The 22,959-nt window shown below is 43.9% G+C and overlaps 1 protein-coding gene across 1 annotated transcript in view; it reads left to right on the forward strand.

Annotated features, from left to right (window-relative positions):
- LOC139223940 (receptor tyrosine-protein kinase erbB-4-like) overlaps nucleotides 1-22,959 on the forward strand; it is an 81,370-nt gene that overhangs the window by 27,836 nt on the left and 30,575 nt on the right. The window contains exons 10-16 of the mRNA XM_070855944.1: nucleotides 967-1,166; nucleotides 2,407-2,539; nucleotides 6,507-6,600; nucleotides 8,871-9,025; nucleotides 12,889-12,933; nucleotides 15,647-15,779; nucleotides 22,382-22,504. Coding sequence (XP_070712045.1) covers nucleotides 967-1,166; nucleotides 2,407-2,539; nucleotides 6,507-6,600; nucleotides 8,871-9,025; nucleotides 12,889-12,933; nucleotides 15,647-15,779; nucleotides 22,382-22,504 — 883 coding nt within the window. The remainder of the gene's footprint in view (nucleotides 1-966; nucleotides 1,167-2,406; nucleotides 2,540-6,506; nucleotides 6,601-8,870; nucleotides 9,026-12,888; nucleotides 12,934-15,646; nucleotides 15,780-22,381; nucleotides 22,505-22,959) is intronic.

Raw genomic sequence — 22,959 nt, forward strand, 5'->3', positions numbered from 1 at the left:
TGTACCTTTCATCAAAGCTAAGTTACAAGTTACAGCATTGCGTTTAGAGACATTACGACGAAAACAACGTTGTGAAAGTGTAAAAAATGCAGACTGACCTACTGGCACCCTTCTATGGTGACATGTAGATACATAAGTAAGGACCGCGATGACAAATTGAGTAACACATAGTAGCTGGTCCTACTACTCATTCATTTCAGAGTATCCCACATCATGTTTGACATCTTTGAACTCAAATGACATTACACGCGATTCCATTTGACTTATATGCAGATGACATGCTCATATTATAAGAGGACTTTATTCAGAAGGGTCCTCATCTCTGCCTTTTTCTTGCCATTTTCTTGTATTTGGAGGCTACTGGTGGAGCTAATGAGCCACCAGCCCATGTTGTTTTGCAGAGAGACTCTTTGAAGCGATTCTTTGATTAGCCCAGTTTTCATTTCTAAGGTTCTGTGTTCGCTAACAAGTGGCAGATGCGAGGCAAAGTGCTGGCAGAGTCAAAGGAGATCCAGCCTCCTTTTCTAAACGCCAGTGATGAACCTGTAGCTCAGCAAATGTTTCATTCAGAGAAGGAGCAACCCTTCTCTACATCTTTTTCTTTCTGCTGTATTTCTTTTCTTTCCCCTCAGTTTTCCCTGTTTTACTATTTTTAACATTGTCATTCCCGTCATGCTGTTTTATTCATCTCCCATCATCTTTCTCTTGAACTCCTATTTTTCAGTCTTCCTGACTTCTATGTCCCACAATCTTTCACCTTTTTGCCCTTTACCTCCTCCCCTTTTCTCTATCATTTTTTCTTTCCTTTTCTTCTGTTGTTCGTATTGTTGCTCTCAAATCCTCTTGACATCTTCTCCCTCCCTCTGGCTCTTATTCACAGTTTCATCCACCCTCTCTATCTTCACCTCTGCTTCCTTCCTCTTTCTCATAATCTCTCTTTCCTTCCTTCTCCTCGTGCAGTGGAAGTGGTATTTCTCTGTTGATCTTGAAGCAGCGTTGGATCTCCTCGCTTCAGTTCCAATCACTGGACGAGATCAGCGCTGGAAACGTCTACATCTTCAACAACAGCCGCCTTTGCTTCTACAACACTGTCAACTGGACGTCACTTTTCAGGACCCCAAGCCAGAAAGTCCTAATACGTAACAACCAAGATCCAAAGGAATGCAGTAAGTTGTGGTGGTGGAGTTTGATTCTATATATATATATATATATATATATATATATATATATATATATATATACATATATATATATATATATATATAGTATCCTAACACCTATTAAGTTTGTCTGTACTCTGACTTTCTTTCCTTTTAGCGATATAATTAAAAGACCCCCTTCATATCTCTGTAAATCCATCCCTGCCTTACACACTGACATGCCCGTTTCCAAGGCGACTGTGTCACAGGCGTCTTTCGCTCCTCGGCCTTATTCGGCTCCCTGTGAGGAAAGTGCTTAATGTGTCACCCACAGAGGTGGATGAAGCTCACTGCTAGCCATAGGGTAGTGGCCACCTGATGGAAAGATGAATAGTCCACATGTGGCTATGGTTGCAAATAGTAGAAACTGACTACATCATGTTCAGTGAGGATGGGAAAGTCTGACAGTGAGGGGAAGGTATGATGCTATGAAGAAAATGTTACCATGTTGGTAGGTGGTAGGTGTTATTTTCTAGGAGCCATTTTTTTCTTCTTTGATATTATTTGTAATTGTTACACTTTAGTAATGTGTACATCTGTGCTTTGCCAGTAAAGCACAGATGTACAGAAAGACAGAGATAACGAGAAAACAAAGACATGGACCACCGTAGTTTTTCTTGGCCCTGCCAGGCTGCGGTTGATATCATTAGCCAGTTAATGAGTGCAGTGTGTGTGTGTGTGTGTGTGTGGGTGTCAGAGATCGATTGATGGGGCTTTACACAGGCCTCTTCATTAGGCTCAACCCCCTCTCTACCATTGACTGTTTGGCTGTTGACAAAGGGCTCGGCGACACTCCTGGAGACGCGGATGTCGCTCACTGGATTGAGGACACGCCGAGTCCGATGAACAGCATCGATCGTTGTGGTTCGACCGGAAAACAGGGCTGAGGGTTATGGTAGGGGCGGTCTTTAATGGCGGAGATGTGAGGCATACCAATGTTTACTCGCACAGCTGGGCGGCGTTCGGCTAGATCAACACACACATATACACACAAATGTGTACACGCAGGCGAGAGGACGCACACGGGCGAATACACCAACACTAACTTATGTGCAGAGTGTGTGGCGTCGTGTATCAGCAGGCTACAGTCGTGTGTGTCTATGTTTGCCTGCATGTGTCAGTGCCTTCAACAGTGTATGTGTGTGAGTGTATTAACGCAATTATTTTTTACATTGATTTTTTTTTTTTACCTCCTTTCTCTCCACAGCTCAGCAACGAATGGTGTGTGATCGGATGTGTTCAGATGACGGGTGCTGGGGCCCAGGCCCCGACCAGTGTCTTTCCTGCCGATATTTCAGACGGGGCCGCACCTGTGTTGAGTCCTGCAACCTCTTTGATGGGTGAGCAGTCCATTCACAGACAGTCTTTTTTTTTTTTTTTTTTTTTATCTTTTTCATACTTTTGATGCATCTGGGCAAAAGTTTAGTATGTCTAGCCGATGTGACGCAAACCTGAAACTTGAATGTCAGATCATTATGGGTTAAGGATACTGCAGCCATACATAACAGGCAGATTAAACAGTTTAAAGAGCTTTGGTACATGATAATGAAGTCAAAACATTCTCAAGGGCTCTGGAGGAGGAGAGTGTAATTTCTGATTGGCATGAATGTAATGAGATGAACCAATAAGGAATTTCACACTGAACAGTTAATGTGGACAGCTAAAGGAACATTTAGCTGCGTGTTACCTCCATTGTCCAAAATTAATTTGAATATATATTGTTGAAATGTTATATTTCATTACAAGTTGCTCATTTGGGCTGACAGACAAGAGTGTTTCCTGCTCTGAGCCCGGCAGTGACTGACATTTGCAACAAATGCCTTTAAGCTGTCCTCACAATCCACTGATATTTTGTTTTCAGTATGAATAATTGCATTCAGATCAGATCTTTGCTTTATGCCGCCAAGAGGCGCATCAAAAACATCACTGCCAACTCACCTGGGAAGAAACACTTCTTTGTAGATGTAGTTTTCCAGCCTTTTGTGCTACTCTTGAATGAACAAGCAGATATTGTGAATCACAACACTTGAAAGCATCCATCTAAAATAAGACTGTACTGGCAAGCATCTGCCACAAGATAAATATGACTTTTCTTGCAAGCAGTGATGTCAAGCTTGTGTTTTCCCCTGGGGAAGAGGAGAGAGAGCGCACGTGTGTGTGCGAGAGAGGGTGGATGAGAGCGAGCAACCCTCGGTCATGTTGACTTGTTGCTGGTCGCTTCCCCGCACCGTTTGTGGGAGGGAAGCTTTGAAGTTGCCGGGAAAAACAGCTCACAGCGAAGGCTTTGAAGGAGACTGGTGAGGAAAAGGCGTGTGGCGGGGAGCTGCTGAAGCGCACTTGTTTCCGATACCGTAAATACAGTCAGCCACTGCGACGCATTGTAAATAACATTCGACAGGCCCACGTGTTGATCCGTGTCACACGCCTGAACTGTGGAATCAAAAACGTCCATGACCTAATGGTTTGCTTGGTGTAAGAAGGCACCACCTTCCGAGCACCATTCCTTTCAAACATGTATTTATAGCATAAGCACGTTACCTGGTCACTACTACTTCATCCCTTGTGTCTCATCCAAGATTTCTTTCTCAGTTTGTGTATTTGTTTTTAGGTGGGGTCCTCTTTTGTCATTGTTTGAAAGATACAAATAAGGATCGCTTGAATACTTGAGCACGGTGGAGGAGGCAAAACTAAGTAGATTTAGTAGCTTAATGTGTTTTTAAACTATTACTGATACAATATAGAATAGTCATTTATTAGTAAGGGAGTGCAAGCCAATTCTTTTACAGTGTTTTGTGCAATAAAAAATGGTGAATGTTATCTCAGGATTTAGGAGTGGTGGTGTGTAGATATAACAGTTACTGAATATTTAATATAAGTGATAGATACTATCCCTACTTTTCTGTAGGGAGAGAAAGAGAGAGAGAGAGAGTTCACACAAAACAAACAAAAACAAAATTAGTTTAGTCGTGCCCAAACCCTGAAAAGTCCAGTCAGACATAAAGACCAAAGTCTTTAGGGTTTAGTTATTTTATTTTGGGTTCTTTCGTATGCAACATAGATAGACTTAATATCTGCTTTGTTCCGAATCTACTCTATTTGACTGTATTTTTACAGAATTTAGGGTTAGCTCATTAAATATGTTTTCAAGTTGGTGATTTTAAAGCTTAAGACTCCTCAGCTTGCCCTCATTATATGTCTCCATTCTTAATGAGGAAAGGCAGTAATTCCCTTTAGTTTGTACGTCTGTTGAATAAAACAAAGGAGGAGCAAAGGAGTGTGAGAGGGGAAAAGAAAATGTCTGAGATGGTCTCCACTGGGGTTTGGGGAGGAGGGAGGAAGCCGATTAGGGAGGCGTTGAAAGTGTTTAATTAAAAAAGTTGCTCTGGTGGGTTGGCCATGCTCTGGTTTGCTGGAGGTTTGGAGGTCTGAATGGTAGCCACAGTCCTGCCTAAATTCCTGCTAAAACAGGGCTAATCCCCCATCAGGCCATCCCCCGATGGGGCCGAGGCGCACACTTCCAGCCGTGAAGGGGGCCAATCAGGAGGAACGGCTTTGACAGAATGGAAATGACCCTTGAGAGCACTGCTGCCGAGCTCTTTGTCTCTCGCCCATTCTCTTCCATGTATTTTTTTCCCCCCTCAACCAACAAAAGAGATATCTGCCTCGGCCCTTTTCTAAAGAATTCCCCTGGACAGAGCTTCCAGGAGAGAAATCTAATTTATTTTGGAACAAGGGAAAGAAAGACGAGGGAGAAATGTAAGGAGAGTAATGGGAGTTTCCTTTGAGTCTACCAAAAACATTATTAATAAAAGGACACTCTGTGATACTGTATGTTTCTATGCTTGAGACAAACTGCTGTGAACATGATGAACCATTAGGACTATTTAAAAAAAAAGCCCTGACATTAAGGCTCTGCAATAGGAATATCTAAGATTTGATCTTCTTGTATTGCCCTTTAATGTGATACGGTTGAACTTGGGAGTGTCAGAATGTCTCTTTTCTGTTTTGTAGCTTTTAGAACCACCAAGTCTCAAAGATTCTCATCTAATATTCACCAAAAGAAAATCCATAAAACACACACACCCGCAGGAGATCCGAATTTCTCAGCGCAAGATCACATAAAAACTGCTCACAAGGAGGAATCTGTTGAATCTTTATTCCACCCTAGTAGCATCGCATGCAAACACAAACAAAACACACACACACACAGAGTCACTCTCATTATCTTGCCACTGTGAGAAAGTGGCTTGTTTGTAACTGGGCGAATCCTCCTCTGAGGACGTCTGTCCTGCGCATCGGCTGATCGATCCCTCTGATGTGAAAAGTGTTTTTGATCGGGCAGCGGTTGTTATTGACAGCAGCCGTCCTCGGCTCGCCAGAGAGGCCGCACTTCAAAAACAAAGATAATGCACTGATTCTGACACAAACGAAAGGAGAGATTTATAGATTGGGTGCGTGCACACAAACACACACACACATATAAGGATTCAGCAGTATGGCCCAAGGCTCTGTGCAGCGCCTGTGTAATTGCAGTGTATCAACCCAATATTGAGCTCTATTGTTTACCTCTATTGCTTCAGAAGTGTGAATGGGGAAAAAAGCCCATCATGAACTACATGCACTGCTCTAACTGGCTGAATAAAGGGTCCAGTAGAGCTTGGACCACTTGGCCAAACTGGAATGACTCGTTTTATTAAAAACAAATTTCTCCGACTCACCGATCTCTTCTGTTCCTCCTCGCTTGCCCGTCTTAAGCTTTTCTCCTCTTGTCTTTGTGCACTCCCTCTGTACCTCCCTTTTTTGGCCATATCCAAAGCAAACTTCAGCGCCTGCCCTCTCTCTGCCCTCTCCTGCTCATCCTTCGCTTTTCTCATTCCCTCCCACCAGGCCTCCTCTCACTTCCTCCTCCCTCCACGCATGCCCTCGTGTTTGCCGATGATTTAAAAAGCTGTTCATTATTCATGGGCCTTCTCTGTTAACATATTGACCATACTAAGCCTTTAACTTGATCAAATAGTCTAAGGCAGCTCGCTGCCCAGTGTGCCCCTCTATCAGAGGGCACTCCAGCAGTCAGTGCAAGTATGAATCATAGAGATGGGCATGAGTAAATTAATGTTTAACCTTGCTGTCTTGATGCTGTATCCCATGTTTTGAAATCAAGAGGCTCCTATGTACAGCTTGTGCTCATATGCACACGGCATACTTCAAAATCTTCCCTCAGCAAGCTCTTGATCAATATTTTAATGTGGGCACCGTTTCAAATCTATAATACATGCTTCTCTGTCTTGATTTTTCCATCTCTATCAGGGAAGTGCGGGAGTTTGCCAATGGATCTGTGTGCCTGGAGTGTGATAGCCAGTGCGGGCAGATGGATGGGAACACCATGACATGTCTTGGCCAGGTAAGACACCCGAACACACTCAAAGTCAGCTTCATTTTCATTTAACAATACACAGACCTTTCACTTTTAGATTAAAGCCACTCCTCTCATTTTTCTGTTCAAGATAGTCTCGTATCTTGAGTGTGCTAAAGTGGATTTCCAAGTTATTTTGTGGGAGTCTATCGGTCTTGCGCACAGGATTTTAGAAGATATAAGTGCTGTGTTTGCAAAGGTGAATGGTAGGTTAATGGGAGGAATGATAAACTACTGTGGGTACTTTAGGAGGCATGCTTTTGCCAAGCACACATACACACACTCAAAACAGCAAAATGAGATTAGTTTCTGACCTTCCCTAAAGTCACTTTTAGAGTCTCTGATGTGCTCACCGCGACTCTCCGAAATGTTAGAATTTCCCTTTAAAATGTCAGTAGAGTCGCACCTGTCTGCACCCAACAGCAGACGTTCTTTTAAGGCGGCGGCAGCAGCAGCGTTTCATCATTTGCAGTATGACACTAAACACCAGTGCTTTCCAAACCGGGGAAACACTTGGAAAAAGGTGGGAAGGAAAACCTCAGAGGTCATCGGATGATTGAGGGGGACAGAACGGCTGAAAAGTGCATATTTCTGCAACACAAAGCTTATTTTTGCTGCTTGACTGAAATACTTGAGTGTTTGTGCATGTGTTGTAAAGTTGGCAAATGTGTCGGCCAAATTGTATTTATTTTCCGTGTGCTTCCTCGCGTGCTTCTTTCATTTGTCTTTTCGCATGTGTTTTCTTCATTTGTCGAGTTCTTCTTTACCACCATGGGGGAAAAAAAAAAACATTGTTGCACTGGGCAACATGTTCTTATATTAGGATAATGTTGGTGCTGTAGCACTACTGAAGACTGATGTATTCATAAATGGGCTTGTGGTTGAATGCCTCAGTCAGGGAAGGGATGTCAGAGCACTGAGAAGCAGACCAGCACATGTACCCTTTAGGGTTCGTGAGCCAAAGGGGTCAGAAAAGTCTGCCGTACCACCGTACATGGAAGCTAACTCTGCATTTAGAGTGGTTCCATTACAGAAAGTTGTACCTAATGTGCAGCATGACTTATTTTTTTGTAATTTAGTAGCTTTGTAAGTAACCTTTTATGACTGTCCCTCGAGACAGAGAAAGAGAGGGGGGGGGGTAAGAGATGAAGAGAAAGAGAGACTCCTCAAGGATGCACAGAGGCTGCTGACTTTGAGATGCTGGTCACAGTTGAGTAGTAAATAACACCAGAGTCAATCATCCACAGGCGCTCTGACACGCAAATACACATGCATACGGCATACACAGACACACTTGAATGCATTCATACATCTGTATGCCTCCACACTCGTGCACACACACACACACACACACACACACACATACATACATACCCACAAACATGCAAAGTATGAATAATGTTTATTGATGACGTGTCTGAATGTGTCAAACTGTGAGAAGCTGTCCGTCAGGTCACTGTGGTTGTCATTAGCAACAGAGGGCCAGCACCCAGAATACAACAGTGCTTCTTCACACGGACACACACACACACACACACACACACACACACGCATCCATCTTTGCACCATTGTAAGTTGACACATTACTATCACACTTTAATCAACCCCTTCAGACACAAGCATAAACACACACAACGAATACAGTCACTTTTTCACTTACTACTTTCACACACACACACACACACACACACCACTGTCTATTTCACTTATTCATGAACCTGCAGCAGCTGAGCTTGTGCTCAATTACCGCTTGTCATCTCCTACATCACATTCGATGCGCTGTAGTTTGACATGACCCGATTCCTTATGCGTTTTGCCTATTCCAACAGAGGTACAGCAGAATACACTCTTGGCAATTTTCCTTAACACATTATAAATCACTGAATGAAATTCATGTGTGTCCTGCCTGCTGCATTAGCCGTGGTAGGAAGTGAGAAAATTGACATGATTTGTCAGGTCAGAATTTGATTCGGTCCAATTCTATTCTCTTTTCTCATACATTTTTTCTGTGTCTCCGTTCATTCCTCTTGCTTAATCCCATTCCATTTTCCCTAACTTCATTTTTTCCTGCTGGTTTCCCTCACCTCTTCGCCCATCATTTCGTCCTGCATTTCTTCCTCTACCTTCATTCCCTCCTCTCCATTTTACTAATCGCTTTACTGCACCTTCTACCTGTTTTTTTTGTTATTCATCCCCTGTCCACCTCCTCCCTATGCCATCCTCTCATCTCCCTCCTCCACGTTCTGCTCCCCTCTCAGGGCCCGGACCAATGTGTAAAATGCCTCCACTTCAAAGATGGACCCAACTGCGTGGAGAAGTGCCCCGATGGGTTGCAAGGGGCCAACAGCTTCATCTTCAAGTATGCCAAGGCCAACAACGAGTGTCATCCCTGCCATGCCAATTGCACCCAGGGGTAAGACGAGGATGACACATGGAGATGTGTGTCAGTGTATAAAAATTAATGCATTTCTTTTAAGGGTTTGCTCGCCTTTGTACACCCCTGAGTCCTCCGGCTTAGGTGCTTTCATGCTGTTAAAAGCATGGTGAAGATACGCTGTATTGGACATGCAGCACCTCCCTCCCAAGGACAGAAAGAAAGAAAAACAGAGAGGGAAAGAAGATGACTTAATCTCGCAGCTGCTAGATTCCCCGACCTGTAGCTGGCCTCTGGTGTCTCCTCGGTCAGGGGCAGAATGCATTGATCCTGAAGGCCATGAGGAGTGCAGTGCAGATGAACTATGAGTGAAGGGATGGGTGCAGAGACACAGCGGCTAGAGGGGATAGATGGAGCAAAGGAGGATGCACGGGGAGAAAATGTAAGATAAAGAAGACAGAGAGAAGAGGTTGAAAGTGAAAGGAGTGGGCAGAGGAGGTGCTTGAGAGCTACATTAAGACGTGGTTCTATAGAAAAATGCATGCCGTGCTGTCTGAACACAGAGCAATCCCAATCATCTGCGATAATAGGAATCAACTGCAGCAAAAGGTCACCTTAAAAGCTTCAAATGGGTGTTTTTCTTTCTAAAAGATTTCTCAATTCTACGGCATAATGCTGTCTGTGCACTGGAGATCCAAATGTTAGGAGTTCTCGGTCATTCCAATCAAAATAATGTGTGTTAGGTGAAGCCAGTAAAGCCTGGAAACAGCTAGTCTGGGCAAAATATCCTAAGGCAAAATAAGTCTGCCTACCAGCACCTCTAAAGCTCATACACATGTTTTTTTTTTTTTTTTCCTTAGCTAAGCTAAGCTAACCCGCTCATGGATGTAGCTTTATAGTTAACAGACATGAGAAGGGTATTGATTTTTTCATGGCAAGAAAGCAAATAAGTGTATTTCCCAAAAGGCCGATCTATTCCTGCAGGCCTTTGAAGGGTACATGACAGACTGATTTCCAAGGATGTGATATGACCACTACTCTCTGCCTGCCAAGGTGCAGAGTACAGGGCCGCACAGGCTGCAAAACAAACTTGCAAATAACCCACAGCTTAGGCACTACCCAGCTTTCTTTCCTGTCTTTCCCTAAACAAACACTCTTTAATGTGGAGGTCAAAGCAGGATGAGTCTTCAAAAGCATGGAGGCTGTGGATACAAACAAATTTGCCTTCTTTATGTACCAATGTGCCGGCTTTATGTCTTCATCCGCTCAAGCTTGTCTTTTGAAGTCAGTGTGCCTGTGACTTTGAACTTGAGCCATGGCCTTTTACATTTCCACCAAACCTGGGAGCATACCGCCAAGGAAGCAGCTGAACAATGGGGGATGGTCAGTAAAGAAGAAGAGATTGTGGGTGAGGGGCTGAGGTGGAGCTCGTCGGCGGTCTTGGCAAACAAAGTTAGAGCGCTGAAACCTAGCAACAGGGCTGGAGATTTGATCTGAGGTGAAATGGAACTTAATGTACTGTCTCTCACGTAGCAGGAGGTCATTTTATTTTACTGCAGCTACCCTGTAAGTGTTGATAATATCTGTACAGCTTTAAAGAGGCAGAGTGATGTTTTTAAAAGTAGGTGGGTAAAGAAGAGGGAAATAAAATGGATGTAAAAAACCCCCCAAAAAAAACAGGAGACATGGTCAAGGGAGTAAAGTAGGAGGCCACTGAGAGAATAGACTGAAGTTTCCCATCACAGCTTTCACACATACACACATGCTGTTCCAAACTCTGCGAACACTAATCTGTCGTTGGCATGACAACGCCTCCATCACGCCCTGTCATCTTATCCTGCCCTCGAGCCGCAGGGTGCTCTGGATTAACATCAAGGCAGAAACCCGAGGCTGTGAGACGTTACAGAAGTCAAAGGTCAGTGTCGGGAACAGCACAGCGCCCGTATGGCTGATGTGGCCTGAGGCAATCAAGGTGCTTTAACCGAATTGCCACGATTTTGCGTCACACTCCACGCAGACATGACACACATAATGTCGTCATTATCTGATGTCTATCATCAACAAATGTCCATAAATCTGCTTGGGAAAAGGAAACGCTGAACTAACTCCAGAACTTGCCTGAGAATGGTCATGTTTCTAAGTTGTCTTTCGTATTGAATTAATCCAGTGACTGTTGTTTGTACATCCGTGGATGCACTGCAGACATGAACTGCTAATAGCTAATGTGCGGACAAGTATGGGCAAAAACGAACGGTGCCCAAGGAGTAGCCCACAGCGCACATTATACTTCCTGTTTACATCGCCTGAAGCGTTATGAGAACTGCTGCTCCAAAAGTGCATGATCCTGCAAATAGTATGATCGCAGCTGTCTTGATTTTGTCCCCGCTGTGTCCGACTCTGGAAAAGCCCTGCTCTTACCTCAGCGAGGAAAAAGGAAGCAAACACTGATAGAAAAACGCGATCATCAAAAAGCAAAGAGGGATGTGCACTGTAACTAGATCATGGTGTTTATTATCAGGCCACTCTTGTTCTCCAGTGGTTCCGCACAGAAAACACAAACACACCTCCATACACACACACAACATTGGATACAGACACTGATTGCTCACTAATTAGCTATTTGGTGCACCGTTTAATTGACAACGAAGCCACGTTGGAGGAGCCACAGTTGTCACGGATTTAATTCCAAAGTTAGCCTGCTCTCCTAATTTGCTGTGTAATTTGTTGTGTCTCACATGCGCACACACACACACACACACACTGAGCATTCAAAAACCGCTCTCCTGTGTCTATCCTGCTGTTCAAAGTCCTCCACTCAAGGAGCGAGAATTAATGAGCAGCTAAGAGTCTGCTCTAATCACTTGGTGCTCACCTAATGCTAAAAACTCCTTATCTCACTGTTATCAGCACTGCCTCCCGATGGCTTTGATTGTTCAGGTAGTTAAAAAAGAAGTTGTAAGTATCTTTTGTACTTGGAAAGATGATGTATGTGATTTCGTTAAAGGTGCTGAGTCAGAGGAAGAAATCCCCGAATCAGCGTCAAGTTGGAATAGATTTCCTCCTTTTTCCAAATCAAAATCACGATGATGATGATGATTCAGCAAACTTATTAGCCAAACTTATTTCCACATCCAACAGAAATGAAGCGACACTAACATTCATTTGTAGCTGTGTTTCTGGCCACTTGATGAATAGATGCCAATAGATGCCATTTGTCAAAATTAAAAACGCTGTTTATCGCATCTTTAAGGGCTTTAATAACCAAGGATTAGGAGAGAAAAAGGTTCATGTGCTCGGCTTAGATGTTTAGAGAAAAGCAGCTGTGGTGGGGATGGAGAAGGCTCAACAGTAAATCCCAGGATATAATCATCTCCACCTATACTGACCTGACCCTGGTCATCAAACACTATATCTCTCAACATTATGTCTGTCAATCAGCTTTGTAGTAAGTGTACTAATGGATAAATACTCAACGGAGAGTCTCACTTTCCTTGTTTCTACATATTCTCACCACTTCTATAGAGGATACTAATTTTCTACAAGGTTAGAAAAGAAAAAAAGAAAAGGAAAAAGGTTAGATTTGACCATGTCCCATTAGTTTCCTCAATGGTTTAACACTACATTGTTCAGAAACTGCTCTAAAGAACTAGATGGAGCAGAAATGTTTTCTCTGTTCAACGCTCCATTTAAATATCACGTGAAACAAGCAGGACCGATGCTCTCCCACCCAAACGCTCCCTCCCTGTCATACTGACAAGTGGTCAGCCGTGCTCGAGATTCAATTTTCCACAGGCACCTGCCCAGTGACAGCTGATTGACGTGGAAGAAAGACAACATGAGGTTTACTCATAACCTGTCCCTGGCTTTAATGGATGATCTCTCTGGTTGGTCTGCCCCTGCAGGTGCGTCGGGCCAAGGCTCCAAGATTGTGTCGGGATGATGGACAGGTAAGGGATCTCAGGATACATTCGTAATGTGGGACTGGGAGACCACCGTCAGATCCTGCCACTACTCATTAAAGCTTCTCATGATGCCCATTAACAAGAGTGCAGGGAGTTTGGTATTTTCTAATTGAGGGGTGACTGAGGAGTCTTTTCTTCTGATCGAACCTTTGTCTGAATATCGTGCTGTAATTTGTGCAACTGTTAGTGTTTAGTATGTGTCGATGGAGCTCAAACAGATTATTATCCATTGGTTATTGTAAAAAAAAGAGGTGACAGACAGACCTCAAATTGATAGCCTTCATACTTTATATTCTAATTATTAATAATATATATTAGCTCTTACCCCAACTGTAGATTATTGCTCACATTGCATCAGGGTTTTTGAACAGCCACACAAACTAAATAGCCCAAAGACGGAACATTAGCCAGAAAACAAAGGGTGTTTAAAATTAGAGTGCATTCAAAAGAGTGACAAACTCATTAGGATTTAAACGCACCAGTAAATCCATAAAAAAAAAGGATGTCTTGAGCTCCTTTTTAAACAGAGGGAGCAGAAATGAGACCCTTCTGCTCCCCCTGGTCGTCTTCAGCTGCCTCTATAGTCCCGGAGTTGTTCTTTCGCTCTTACAATGGCATTATTCCCCCCGTCTCATCTGCTAACCCCCGTGTCGCTTGTTCTGCTGTAAACTGTTTTGTCCTAATTAGAGAAGTCCTTTCCCTCGTCTCTCACCTAGCGCCGTCTCCCTCCCCTATTTCTATCGCCACCGGTTTCTCGCTTTTGTTTTCTTCCTGCTCTCTCTCTTTTGTCCGTTCTCTCTCGTCTCCTGAGCTATATATAAATTCCCCTATCTCTTTTCTTTGTTCTTGTTTTTAGATGTTTTGTTTTGTTTCTCTCTCCTCCATGTCTTTTAACCCCCCCCCCCCCGCCCCCTCCATGGTTCCTTTCATTGTTGTTTTTTCTCCTTGTCTGTCTTCCCCCTCTTGAACTAATCATTCCAAACCGCTGCATTACTATTCACCACATGGCTTTATATCTTATTATGCCGGCACCCTCAGCCTCTCTGTAAATTTTAAGCTCCCCCTTCTTTAGGTTCGTCACAATCGATACGACGCCGCCGTGGTACATGAGTCTTCCATTAGCTGCTAATGGCCTCTGCAACTAATAGAGCTTTAAACTTCAAGCATCAAGGTAGAAGCGGGTGTTATTGGTATTGTTTCTTATGTGTTATGTTTACCAGAAAAAAAGAGAGGGCAAAGAAGATTCAGGCGTTGTGAGGAGGTGAAAAAAGATTGCAGGGAAAGAGGGGAAAGATAAAGAAAGAGAGTAATGGACGGACAGAATTGAGTGGTGGCATAACAGTAGACAGTGCAAGAGGTACGTAAATGGCAAATGCATTAGTGCCATCATTAGTGATGAAAAAGAGCTTTTCACTTCTAACCTTCAGGCTCGCCTTAAGCTGATTCTTATTCCCCAGAAGATTCAGAGGCAATTTGTGAAGAATAGGCACTTTTAATTTCTCATTTATTTGAAGTGATAAGAGATAATAAGTGAGGATAGAAACCACACATAAATTCAATGAAAGGAAATATTTTCTTATTCAAGCTCCATTACATGCCTTAACGTGTTACCTCACAGTATGTATAACTTTATTTATGGAGCAGCTGTAGTGAGGAATTGGAACATGCAGTACACTTAGTTCTAAATGATCATTAGTGTTAGTATGACGGCTATAGGACGCTGTAAGTTTTAACTTTGAAGTGTAGTTGCCTTTTTTATTTTTTTTCCCATTCTTTTCTCATAGTTTCTGGCCTTATTATCTCTGTTGCTGATTGCGAACGGAAATAAACATCAAGTTTCAAAGTTTTAAACTCAGACGAAGCTGGCTGCTACGTGCACGTCAGCAAAGACTGGCTGAAATAGAAGTAGTTTCCTCACCAACCCGAAGTAATAGGACCACACACCCCCTGAGGCATTTTCTTCTGACCTGTGGAAATGGAAGCATCTCTCACTTTGAAATAGCTGTGTGCTCCGCAGGGCCGACCTATTTGGAAACGCGGCGGTGGGAATGTTCTCGCGTGCCCGAGCTTGTTGTTTGATCATAAAGTGAGGCTACAAAATGAGAGGAGAATGAGAGGGGGGGGTGAAAATGAAAACAGCAGAGGGGAGTTGAGGAGGAGGATAGTGGGATCATGGGAAGTTGTATCAACTGTGCCAAACAGTCGTGTTAAGGCTTATTGGATGGTTGTTGGTGAATGACGGGGTGTTATTGATTGCAAAGAGTTCAGTCAAGGAGGTGATCAAACATGCAACAGAAAGGCTATTATTGGCTATTCAATTGTGCAACATACAGCATTCTGAAAACGGCTCCCACTCACCTCTATGTATTTCTCATTGTCTCATTCTTATTCTCGTTGCAGTCCATTGTTGTTGTTTTTTTCCATTGGCTCCATTGGCATCAACTCGGATTGATAGAAATTGGCCACTTAGAGTTTTGTGGTGATTATAATTTTGATTTCCAGCATCACATTTCTAAGCTGCAGCCAATCAAGATGAGGATTCCAGATTCTAAAAGTACAGCACAATTAATTTATTTCTTTTTTTTTTGGTGTAACAGCAGGTTGGAGAATTTGTCAGCAGTGGCTGCGGTGTGCACTTTCTTTCAAAGTGCCTTTTAGTGTTAATGGTAATGTTTCCTCTCTTCCTCCGTCTCTACAGGACACCACTAATAGCAGCTGGCATTATCGGCGGCCTATTTATCATCGTCATCCTGGCGCTCAGCGTGGCCGTTTATGTTCGACGCAAGAGCATCAAAAAGAAGAGGGCCTTGCGGCGCTTCTTGGAGACAGAGGTGAGACGCCTGAGGTCAAAACGACAACATGATAAGTTTGAAAGGCTTCCTACGGGAAATGATGTTTTTCTGCTGCTGTTTTTCAGATTAACAATGAATTAGTCGTCGCTTTTTCTTGCATTACCATCACCGAATTATCGCAGTATAATTAATTGTATTGATCCCGGAGAGGAAATTGGGAAATGCTTCCTCTAAAATGGCTACTTTACTGTTAATGTAGCAAAAGACGAAAAGTTTTGTTTTGGGGAAGTCTGCTTGATTAAGCAAACGAGCCCGACCAGACATTTGGACGTTTGCTCAATCTTATTTTCTTAGTTTTTGGTGCTGGGCTTCCCACTTGCTTTGCGTTTGTTAGAGAGAGTTTCAGTGCACTTTTCCAAAACGAATGCAAACCAAACTAGACTCATAAGCAATCCTTGAAACATGAAACCTTGGCTATGGTACTTAACCGAACCACGCAGTGCACAGAGGGTTTTAAAATTATGCATGGCTGCCATCGCCCATCGATCTGGCCTTGAAGAGGGTTCATTTTTAGCATTAGACAGCGGCGCAGACTTTATATTCAAAGGAGACGGTCAAAGATTGAGGTTACAGGTGAGTGCACAGTTTATGTGCACATGTGTGTGTTCATGCTCTGGTTGATCACCTTTGTGCTGCTGTAAGACAAACTCCCCCGTGTTTCCTGCGTGTGGCCCAGCAGTTATGTCATAACTGCAGGTCTGCCGAGCGGCCTTGCCTATAGGAGTGGGGCAGGCTGCTTGTCAGCCTGCATTAGTATAATTCACAGGTAGAGGCAGCAGTGTTATAGACAGCTGTCAGGCGAGAGACGGGAATCGGAGGAGGGCGGCCGTGGGCATTTTCTGCCTCATCCCAGCCACACACATCCATCTTAATCAGGCGGGCCCTGTTCCGACAGCCTCTTGACCGGGAGGGAAGTCTTCAGTCCGAGCGGATTCACTAATGTACTGTCACCGAGAAGGAGGGGCTGGGGACGATCGAGCTTGAGGGGGATCTTCTTGACCCCTTTCGCGACTCCCCTTTTAAAGCTGTCCTGTGACTGATTTCTGCTCCTGCAAAGCTTGACTCAGTGCTCCACCAGGAAATATAGCAAGCTCCCCGACCTCTGAGGGGACCTAATTGGGTGTGAAAGTAATAAGACATAAGAAAATTGCAGTTTTGGCCTACAGGTTAGACAGACAACTCATTAAGAGCGGGTCACGGGGTCAGTCCCCATCACGGCCCATATGGATGAACATTAGCAGCCTTGTCGTGGTGTCCTGAGCGTGACACTGAACCTGCTCAGTCTTTGTAGGTCATTCTGTGTAAGAGCGTTATTTGAATGGCAAAGGTGAAGATGTCATTAGCTGACAGTTCTGATTTGGGAATATGATGTTTGTAGCTATCATTTGAGCTAAAACTATGGAGCTATAAGTCCAAATATGCTATGATATATGCCCATTCTGTGAAACTCCAACCATACAGAAATCTGTCTTTGTTTTTAATTTTGCCAGCACTCATTTCATAGAGCATCAGTTTCTTCACATCACTCTGGAGTTTAACTTCTTCCCTTGAATATATGAATATGTGTATTCACACTGCATGCCTACTTTGTACACACACACACACACACACACACACACACAGATGCTCCTCTTCCCCCTGTTCACTTTCCATTTGAATGCCGTTCTCCACTCTCACCTACCCAGCATACTAAAAAAACCTGCATCTTGGAGTCTGTATCACACTTTCCAGAGGCTCTTTTTGGCTGATGAAAGCACACGATAGGCTTTGGACGGCCGGCGAATGTGGATTCTCTATTCAAATGAATAATGGAGCCAAGTCTGTGTCTGTGAATGGAGATCAAGCCTGTCAGGATGAGGGATTTGAGGACAGCGAAGGCTCAGGGACTCCCCCTCTCTCTCCCTATCTGCAATAGCTTTTTAAACAGAGAGCTCACCTCTTGTGTCAGACAGGAAAAAGATGCCTCCAGTACGCGCTGTCAAAATGCAACGGAAACGTGATCTGAGCGCTCAGCCAACATTTGCATATCAAGGACATGTGTGAAGGCTGTTGCATTGTGTTGACTTGCAAAACACACTTCTTTATTGTTTTCTTTGTTTTACTATTCTCTGTCTCTGTCTTTTCTCGCATGTCTGTCTCTTTCCTTTCTTAACCTTTTTCTTTTTTTTTTTGCTCTCCATTTTGATCTCTGTATCTCTATTTATCTGTCTTTCTCCCTCGTGAACAGACTTTATTCTTCCATCTTTTTAACTCTGTCTTTCTGTTCTTGTTTTGTCCCTCTCTCCCGCTCTCTCACCTTGAAATAAACATAGAGACTAATAAAAAAAAAAATAAAAAAAAAACACCAGTCGCTCGCAGTGGTGCCTTTTTGTAGAAGCTGCTGAAAACAAATTGCTTTTCGCAGAGAGAGACACCACAAACAGTGAGTCCCCGCACTGTTGCAGCGTGGCCCCAGGCTTTGAACTCTGACCCCAGTCCAATGAAGCAGGACTAATGCACTTGGAATCGCCCTCTCCTCCCTCCCCCCAAGGTCCTCTTCCAGCTGCTTTGGTACAGACAAGGGCCATGTGAGTGTTTCAGCACCACAGGCTGTGGACAGCTCCCATGCTGCTGACATGCCCTCCTCCTCCTTACAAGAAGGATTTCAGCGTTCGGGGGAGTTGGACAGCTCCCGTTGCTCACCCCTGGGGCAGGCTGACTGAACACACGGCATGGCCTGTCATTACAAATGCATGTAGTGCAGCCAAGGACTCTTCAAAACTACAGAACCGTGTGTAAAATTTAAGTAAAGATCCCAGTGATTAAAAAAAAAACAACCCACATTTATATGATATTGAATATCATAGAGGTGTTAAACGAATAACTTAAATAAAGCAGATACATATTTGGTCCACATTTTTCTGGCTGCTCAGTCTTAAACGGTGGCAAAAATGACAGTTACTTAAAGCTCTAATAGTACCTAAATGAATAGATAAGTGTGTTCCAGCCAATTTCGACCACTTACGTGTAAAACAGTTAGTGAAATGGCTCCATGTTCCAGGTCTTAAAGTGCAAGATTTCCTCTGGAATTCATGTTTAGTAACTTGAGTCACACAGTGAAAGATTACTCTTTAAATGCAGATAGTGGAGGAGAAGTGAGTTCATTGCTGCTGGGATGGGCTCTCTAATACCAAGAATGAATGTCCTTGCATACTGATAGGAATGCTCCCCCACTATCATGCACAAATTGTCTTAATGTGCTTCCAATGACTCTGTGTCATTGTGGTTTCCTAAGTATAGCACAAGAATATTTTACTGTGCCAACCAGACACCAAATTCAAGAACAAAATAAGTGTGTAAAATGTGTGTAATTCACTCAGCCTAACATTCAAATTACCCTTGCATTATTAAAATCATGATGTGAGGGTCATTATTTTTGAAACTTACTCTCATGCATCTGTCCTGCGTTGAAGGTTTTGTGTCTTTTGTGGTGAACCCAAATCTGACGAGCCCGTTTAACCACATTTAGCCATTAAACTGTACTTTCTGTCTAAGCAGCTCCTTTTTCGTGCTTGTGTAAGTCGTGGTTTCGTAGAACACAAAAAAAGGAAGGGTAGTCGGAATACTGAGTAGGAGGAAGTTTAATTGAAAAATGACACGTCAACCCTGTCTCCGCACGATGTGATTGCTTTGGGAAAAAGTTTGTGGCCTGGCAATATTGCTTCACCTGATTTTAATTACACAACAAATGTAGCGCTTTATATGGGTAATGTGAACATTAAAGCGCACACCCAAGGGTTCGCAGTGCAAGTTTATGTTTGAGGACGTTGTTTACTTATTCAATGCAGAATAATTCTCCGAATGTATTCTAGCTCCAGGCTTGAACACGCGGCTTATTTGTCCAATGAAGCATCCGAATCATCTCCACCGCGCCACCAGCGAGGCTCATTTGGCAAAGGCAAGGTGCATTATTAGCCAGTAAATAAAGTGGCTTGGTGTGTGTGTGTGTGTGTGTGTGTGTGTGTGTGAGTGGGAATGAGCTCAGGAGAGTTTTGCAGGCCATGGGTGTGCGTCTTATTTAATAGACCTCTCCTCTACCCTCCTCACCTCGCCTCATCAGTCCAGTCCAGCCTCGTCCTAATGAAACAATAACAGCTACAACCCGTCACCATCTGCTCTTACTACTGCTCTACCTCCCTCCGTCTCGTCTCTGCTCTCTCCTTCTCCTACAGTGTCGCTTGTTTTCTTTGTATTTATGCAGTGAACAGACAGACAAACTGGTAAAAACAATGCTCTTTGCCCAAACACTAGGCAGATATGACGGATGTGACAAAGGCTTATCCTTCTCGTTGGAGTGTTTCTATGTAAGCCAACACTAAATCTGAGGGTTTAAAGGCAGTTTACTTTTGGTGTCACTGGACAAAAATAATAACTCCTCAGCATATTGTGATCCAAGCGATCTGAGAAAAACACTAGACTTGTTTTCAGGTTTCAGATAATCTAGCCCGTGACGGGAGACTTTAGCCTTCCGTTCCTTCAGATATCCAGTGAACGCCTGGTTCAATGGTGGCAACACTGGCAACAACTGCAAAGAAACCCCCCCCGAAAAAGGAAGATACATTTATCAAAAAGAGAGTCTAAAAGAGAGGAACAATTCGTCAGATCGTCTCGTGGATGTGACATCATTATGAGACATCTTCTAAGACATCAGCAGGCGATGAGAGGCTATGTTGAATGTTGCCAGTGCTTTAGCTTTCTGCTGATGTTCTTCAAGGGCTTCACAGGTCCACAAGAAGATTCTTATTATGCTACATAACAGCATGTATGGGTGACTGAAGCTGCTAAGATACGTCTTCAGGGACTTGGACTGAACCATTACTATCCGTGGCTCAATTATTGACACAAAACAACTGATGCCATGAATGTCTTGTTAAGATGAGGTTCATCCATTTACTGTTGCTGTTCTAGAGCTTTTCTTCCACAGCACGTGTCAGGGACAGACTTCATCATGTTGCAGGTGTTCAAATTTTCATGAATTTGTGCCTTGCAATCCAATGTTTCGGGGCAGTGACATGTTAGGACGCAGTGGACTAAATGATCGGTTAAGATGGAGGTCTTCAATGGCGCCTCACCATTATGCAGTCACTCAGCCATCCTCTCACCGCCGCCTTTCATCTCATTCAATTCCCTCCGTAGTTCTCCCTCGCCCTCCCTTCCTGCGCTCCGTCTGCTAACTCACTTCCTACAGTGACATCTCAGCAGGCTTACAGTGCGCCTTCAGGCCCAGCCATAACAATAGCCATTAAACGGCATGTCATTGCCAAGCTGTGGGCAATGTCATCCATTCTGTGGACCAGCGTGGTGGCGCGATCGCCGGCCCTATTGTGCTGATGGTTTTATATCACATAAGTAAGTGCTTGTATGGCTGACCAGCTGATATATGATCTCATTATATTGTTTGATGGCCGTGGTTGAGCTGGGTGATTACGCGCTGATAAACCACAGCGAATGAGGGACCCGATAGGCTGATGGGCTCATTAAGACGGGTATTGATTAGAGGCATTGAGTTCTTGTGTGTGTGGATGTATGTTTTGTAGTCCAGTCTGTGCTGTGTGTGTGTGTGTGTGTGTGTGTGTGTGTGTGTGTGTGTGTGTGTGTGTGTGTGTGTGTGTGTGTGTGTGCGTGCGTGCTTCTAACTGTTTGTGTTTGATGTTGATATGAGGGTGAATTTCCATGTGTTGTCAATATTTGTGAATCTGTGTACTGCACATGCATGTATCTGCATGTGTTACTGTCCTGAGGTGTGCACTACATGCTGCCTGGTTGAATTTGCGCAAATGTCTGTGTATCTGTGTGTGTGTGTGTGTGTGTGTGTGTGGCTTAGATCTTTTCACAGCTCGGTTACAGGTGCCAGCTCCTGCTCTTTATGTTTAGTAGCCGAAGCTTTTTCAAGCGGCTAGTGGTGAGGCGGGTGGCCCGGCCAGCTGCTGGGATGCTGTTCAGTTTCAGCTGTTACTGGCAGCCAGGCAGCGCGGAGGAGGCTTGTCATAACCTTGAATTGGAATTGTTTTGTATGTGCACAGCTGGTGAGCTGCTACTCTTTGTCGGCTGTGATAGCAGCTGACACCAGACTGTGATTTGTTTGGCGGTGGGCATGCTGCAGTCCACACTGGTAACTGCCAGTTCTGACAGAACTTCACATTCACACCCCTGAATTATTTGTGTTTCATAAGTGCTTGTGTATATTGTAAAATCAGGACTATCAGGACTGACAGGACAGTCCCTGTTTTGGCTGCTTATTTATGTGCTACAAATAAACCCCGGTGTTCACCTTGCTCTTCTCTTTCCAAGGCTTGCCCTTTACTTATCATTTTAATAGAACTGTCTCAACCTGCTGCTGCACACTCTTAAGAGGTGTTTTTAAGCATTCAGAGTGCCAAGAGCAAGAGGTTAAAGATATTTTGGCTCGAAGCAAATGAAATGCGCACCTCAGGTTGTCAGGCAGTTTCACAACAAAAGCGGCAGCCGAGAGGAATGCCTTTTGTGTTTTTGGCACAAAACAGGATGACGAGCATCTGTACTTGTCTTGTGTGTTTCATCAGCTGGTGGAGCCCCTGACCCCCAGTGGAACGGCCCCTAACCAGGCCCAGCTGAGGATCCTCAAGGAGACGGAGCTGAAGAGGGTCAAGATCCTAGGTTCAGGAGCTTTTGGAACAGTCTACAAGGTCAGTGTGTGCATATGCATATACACGTGCAAGTGTCTGCGTGTTTGTGGACATTGTCACCGCCCGCCATAAATCAAACAACAGTGAGTCAGCTAAATGGCAAAGAAGACGCTCAAGCACAAAGTGTCTCTCAGTAGACACTGCCCTCTCACTTCTTGTCAGCGTAAACAATAAGCATAAACATTTCCCTTTGTAACCGGGTTTCCTGACAGACGTGAGCGTAGGGCGGCTCAAGGACCTGGAGCTCAAGCTGCTGTGTGTTTGCCAACTTCACTGCCCTTGGCCAAAATTATTCCTGCCACCCCCAAAACTCCACAAACTCATTGAATAAATACTGCGTTTTCCCTCACTAGCCCCTGAATTCCTCTCAATTACAGTATTGATGAGCCTATTTCATTTTATGGCTATATATCAGCACAGTTGCATGCAGAGTCTTGCATCAATTTATAGCCGCA

Source organism: Pempheris klunzingeri, chromosome 24, assembly GCF_042242105.1.
Source record: "Pempheris klunzingeri isolate RE-2024b chromosome 24, fPemKlu1.hap1, whole genome shotgun sequence".
Lineage (NCBI taxonomy): Eukaryota > Metazoa > Chordata > Actinopteri > Acropomatiformes > Pempheridae > Pempheris > Pempheris klunzingeri.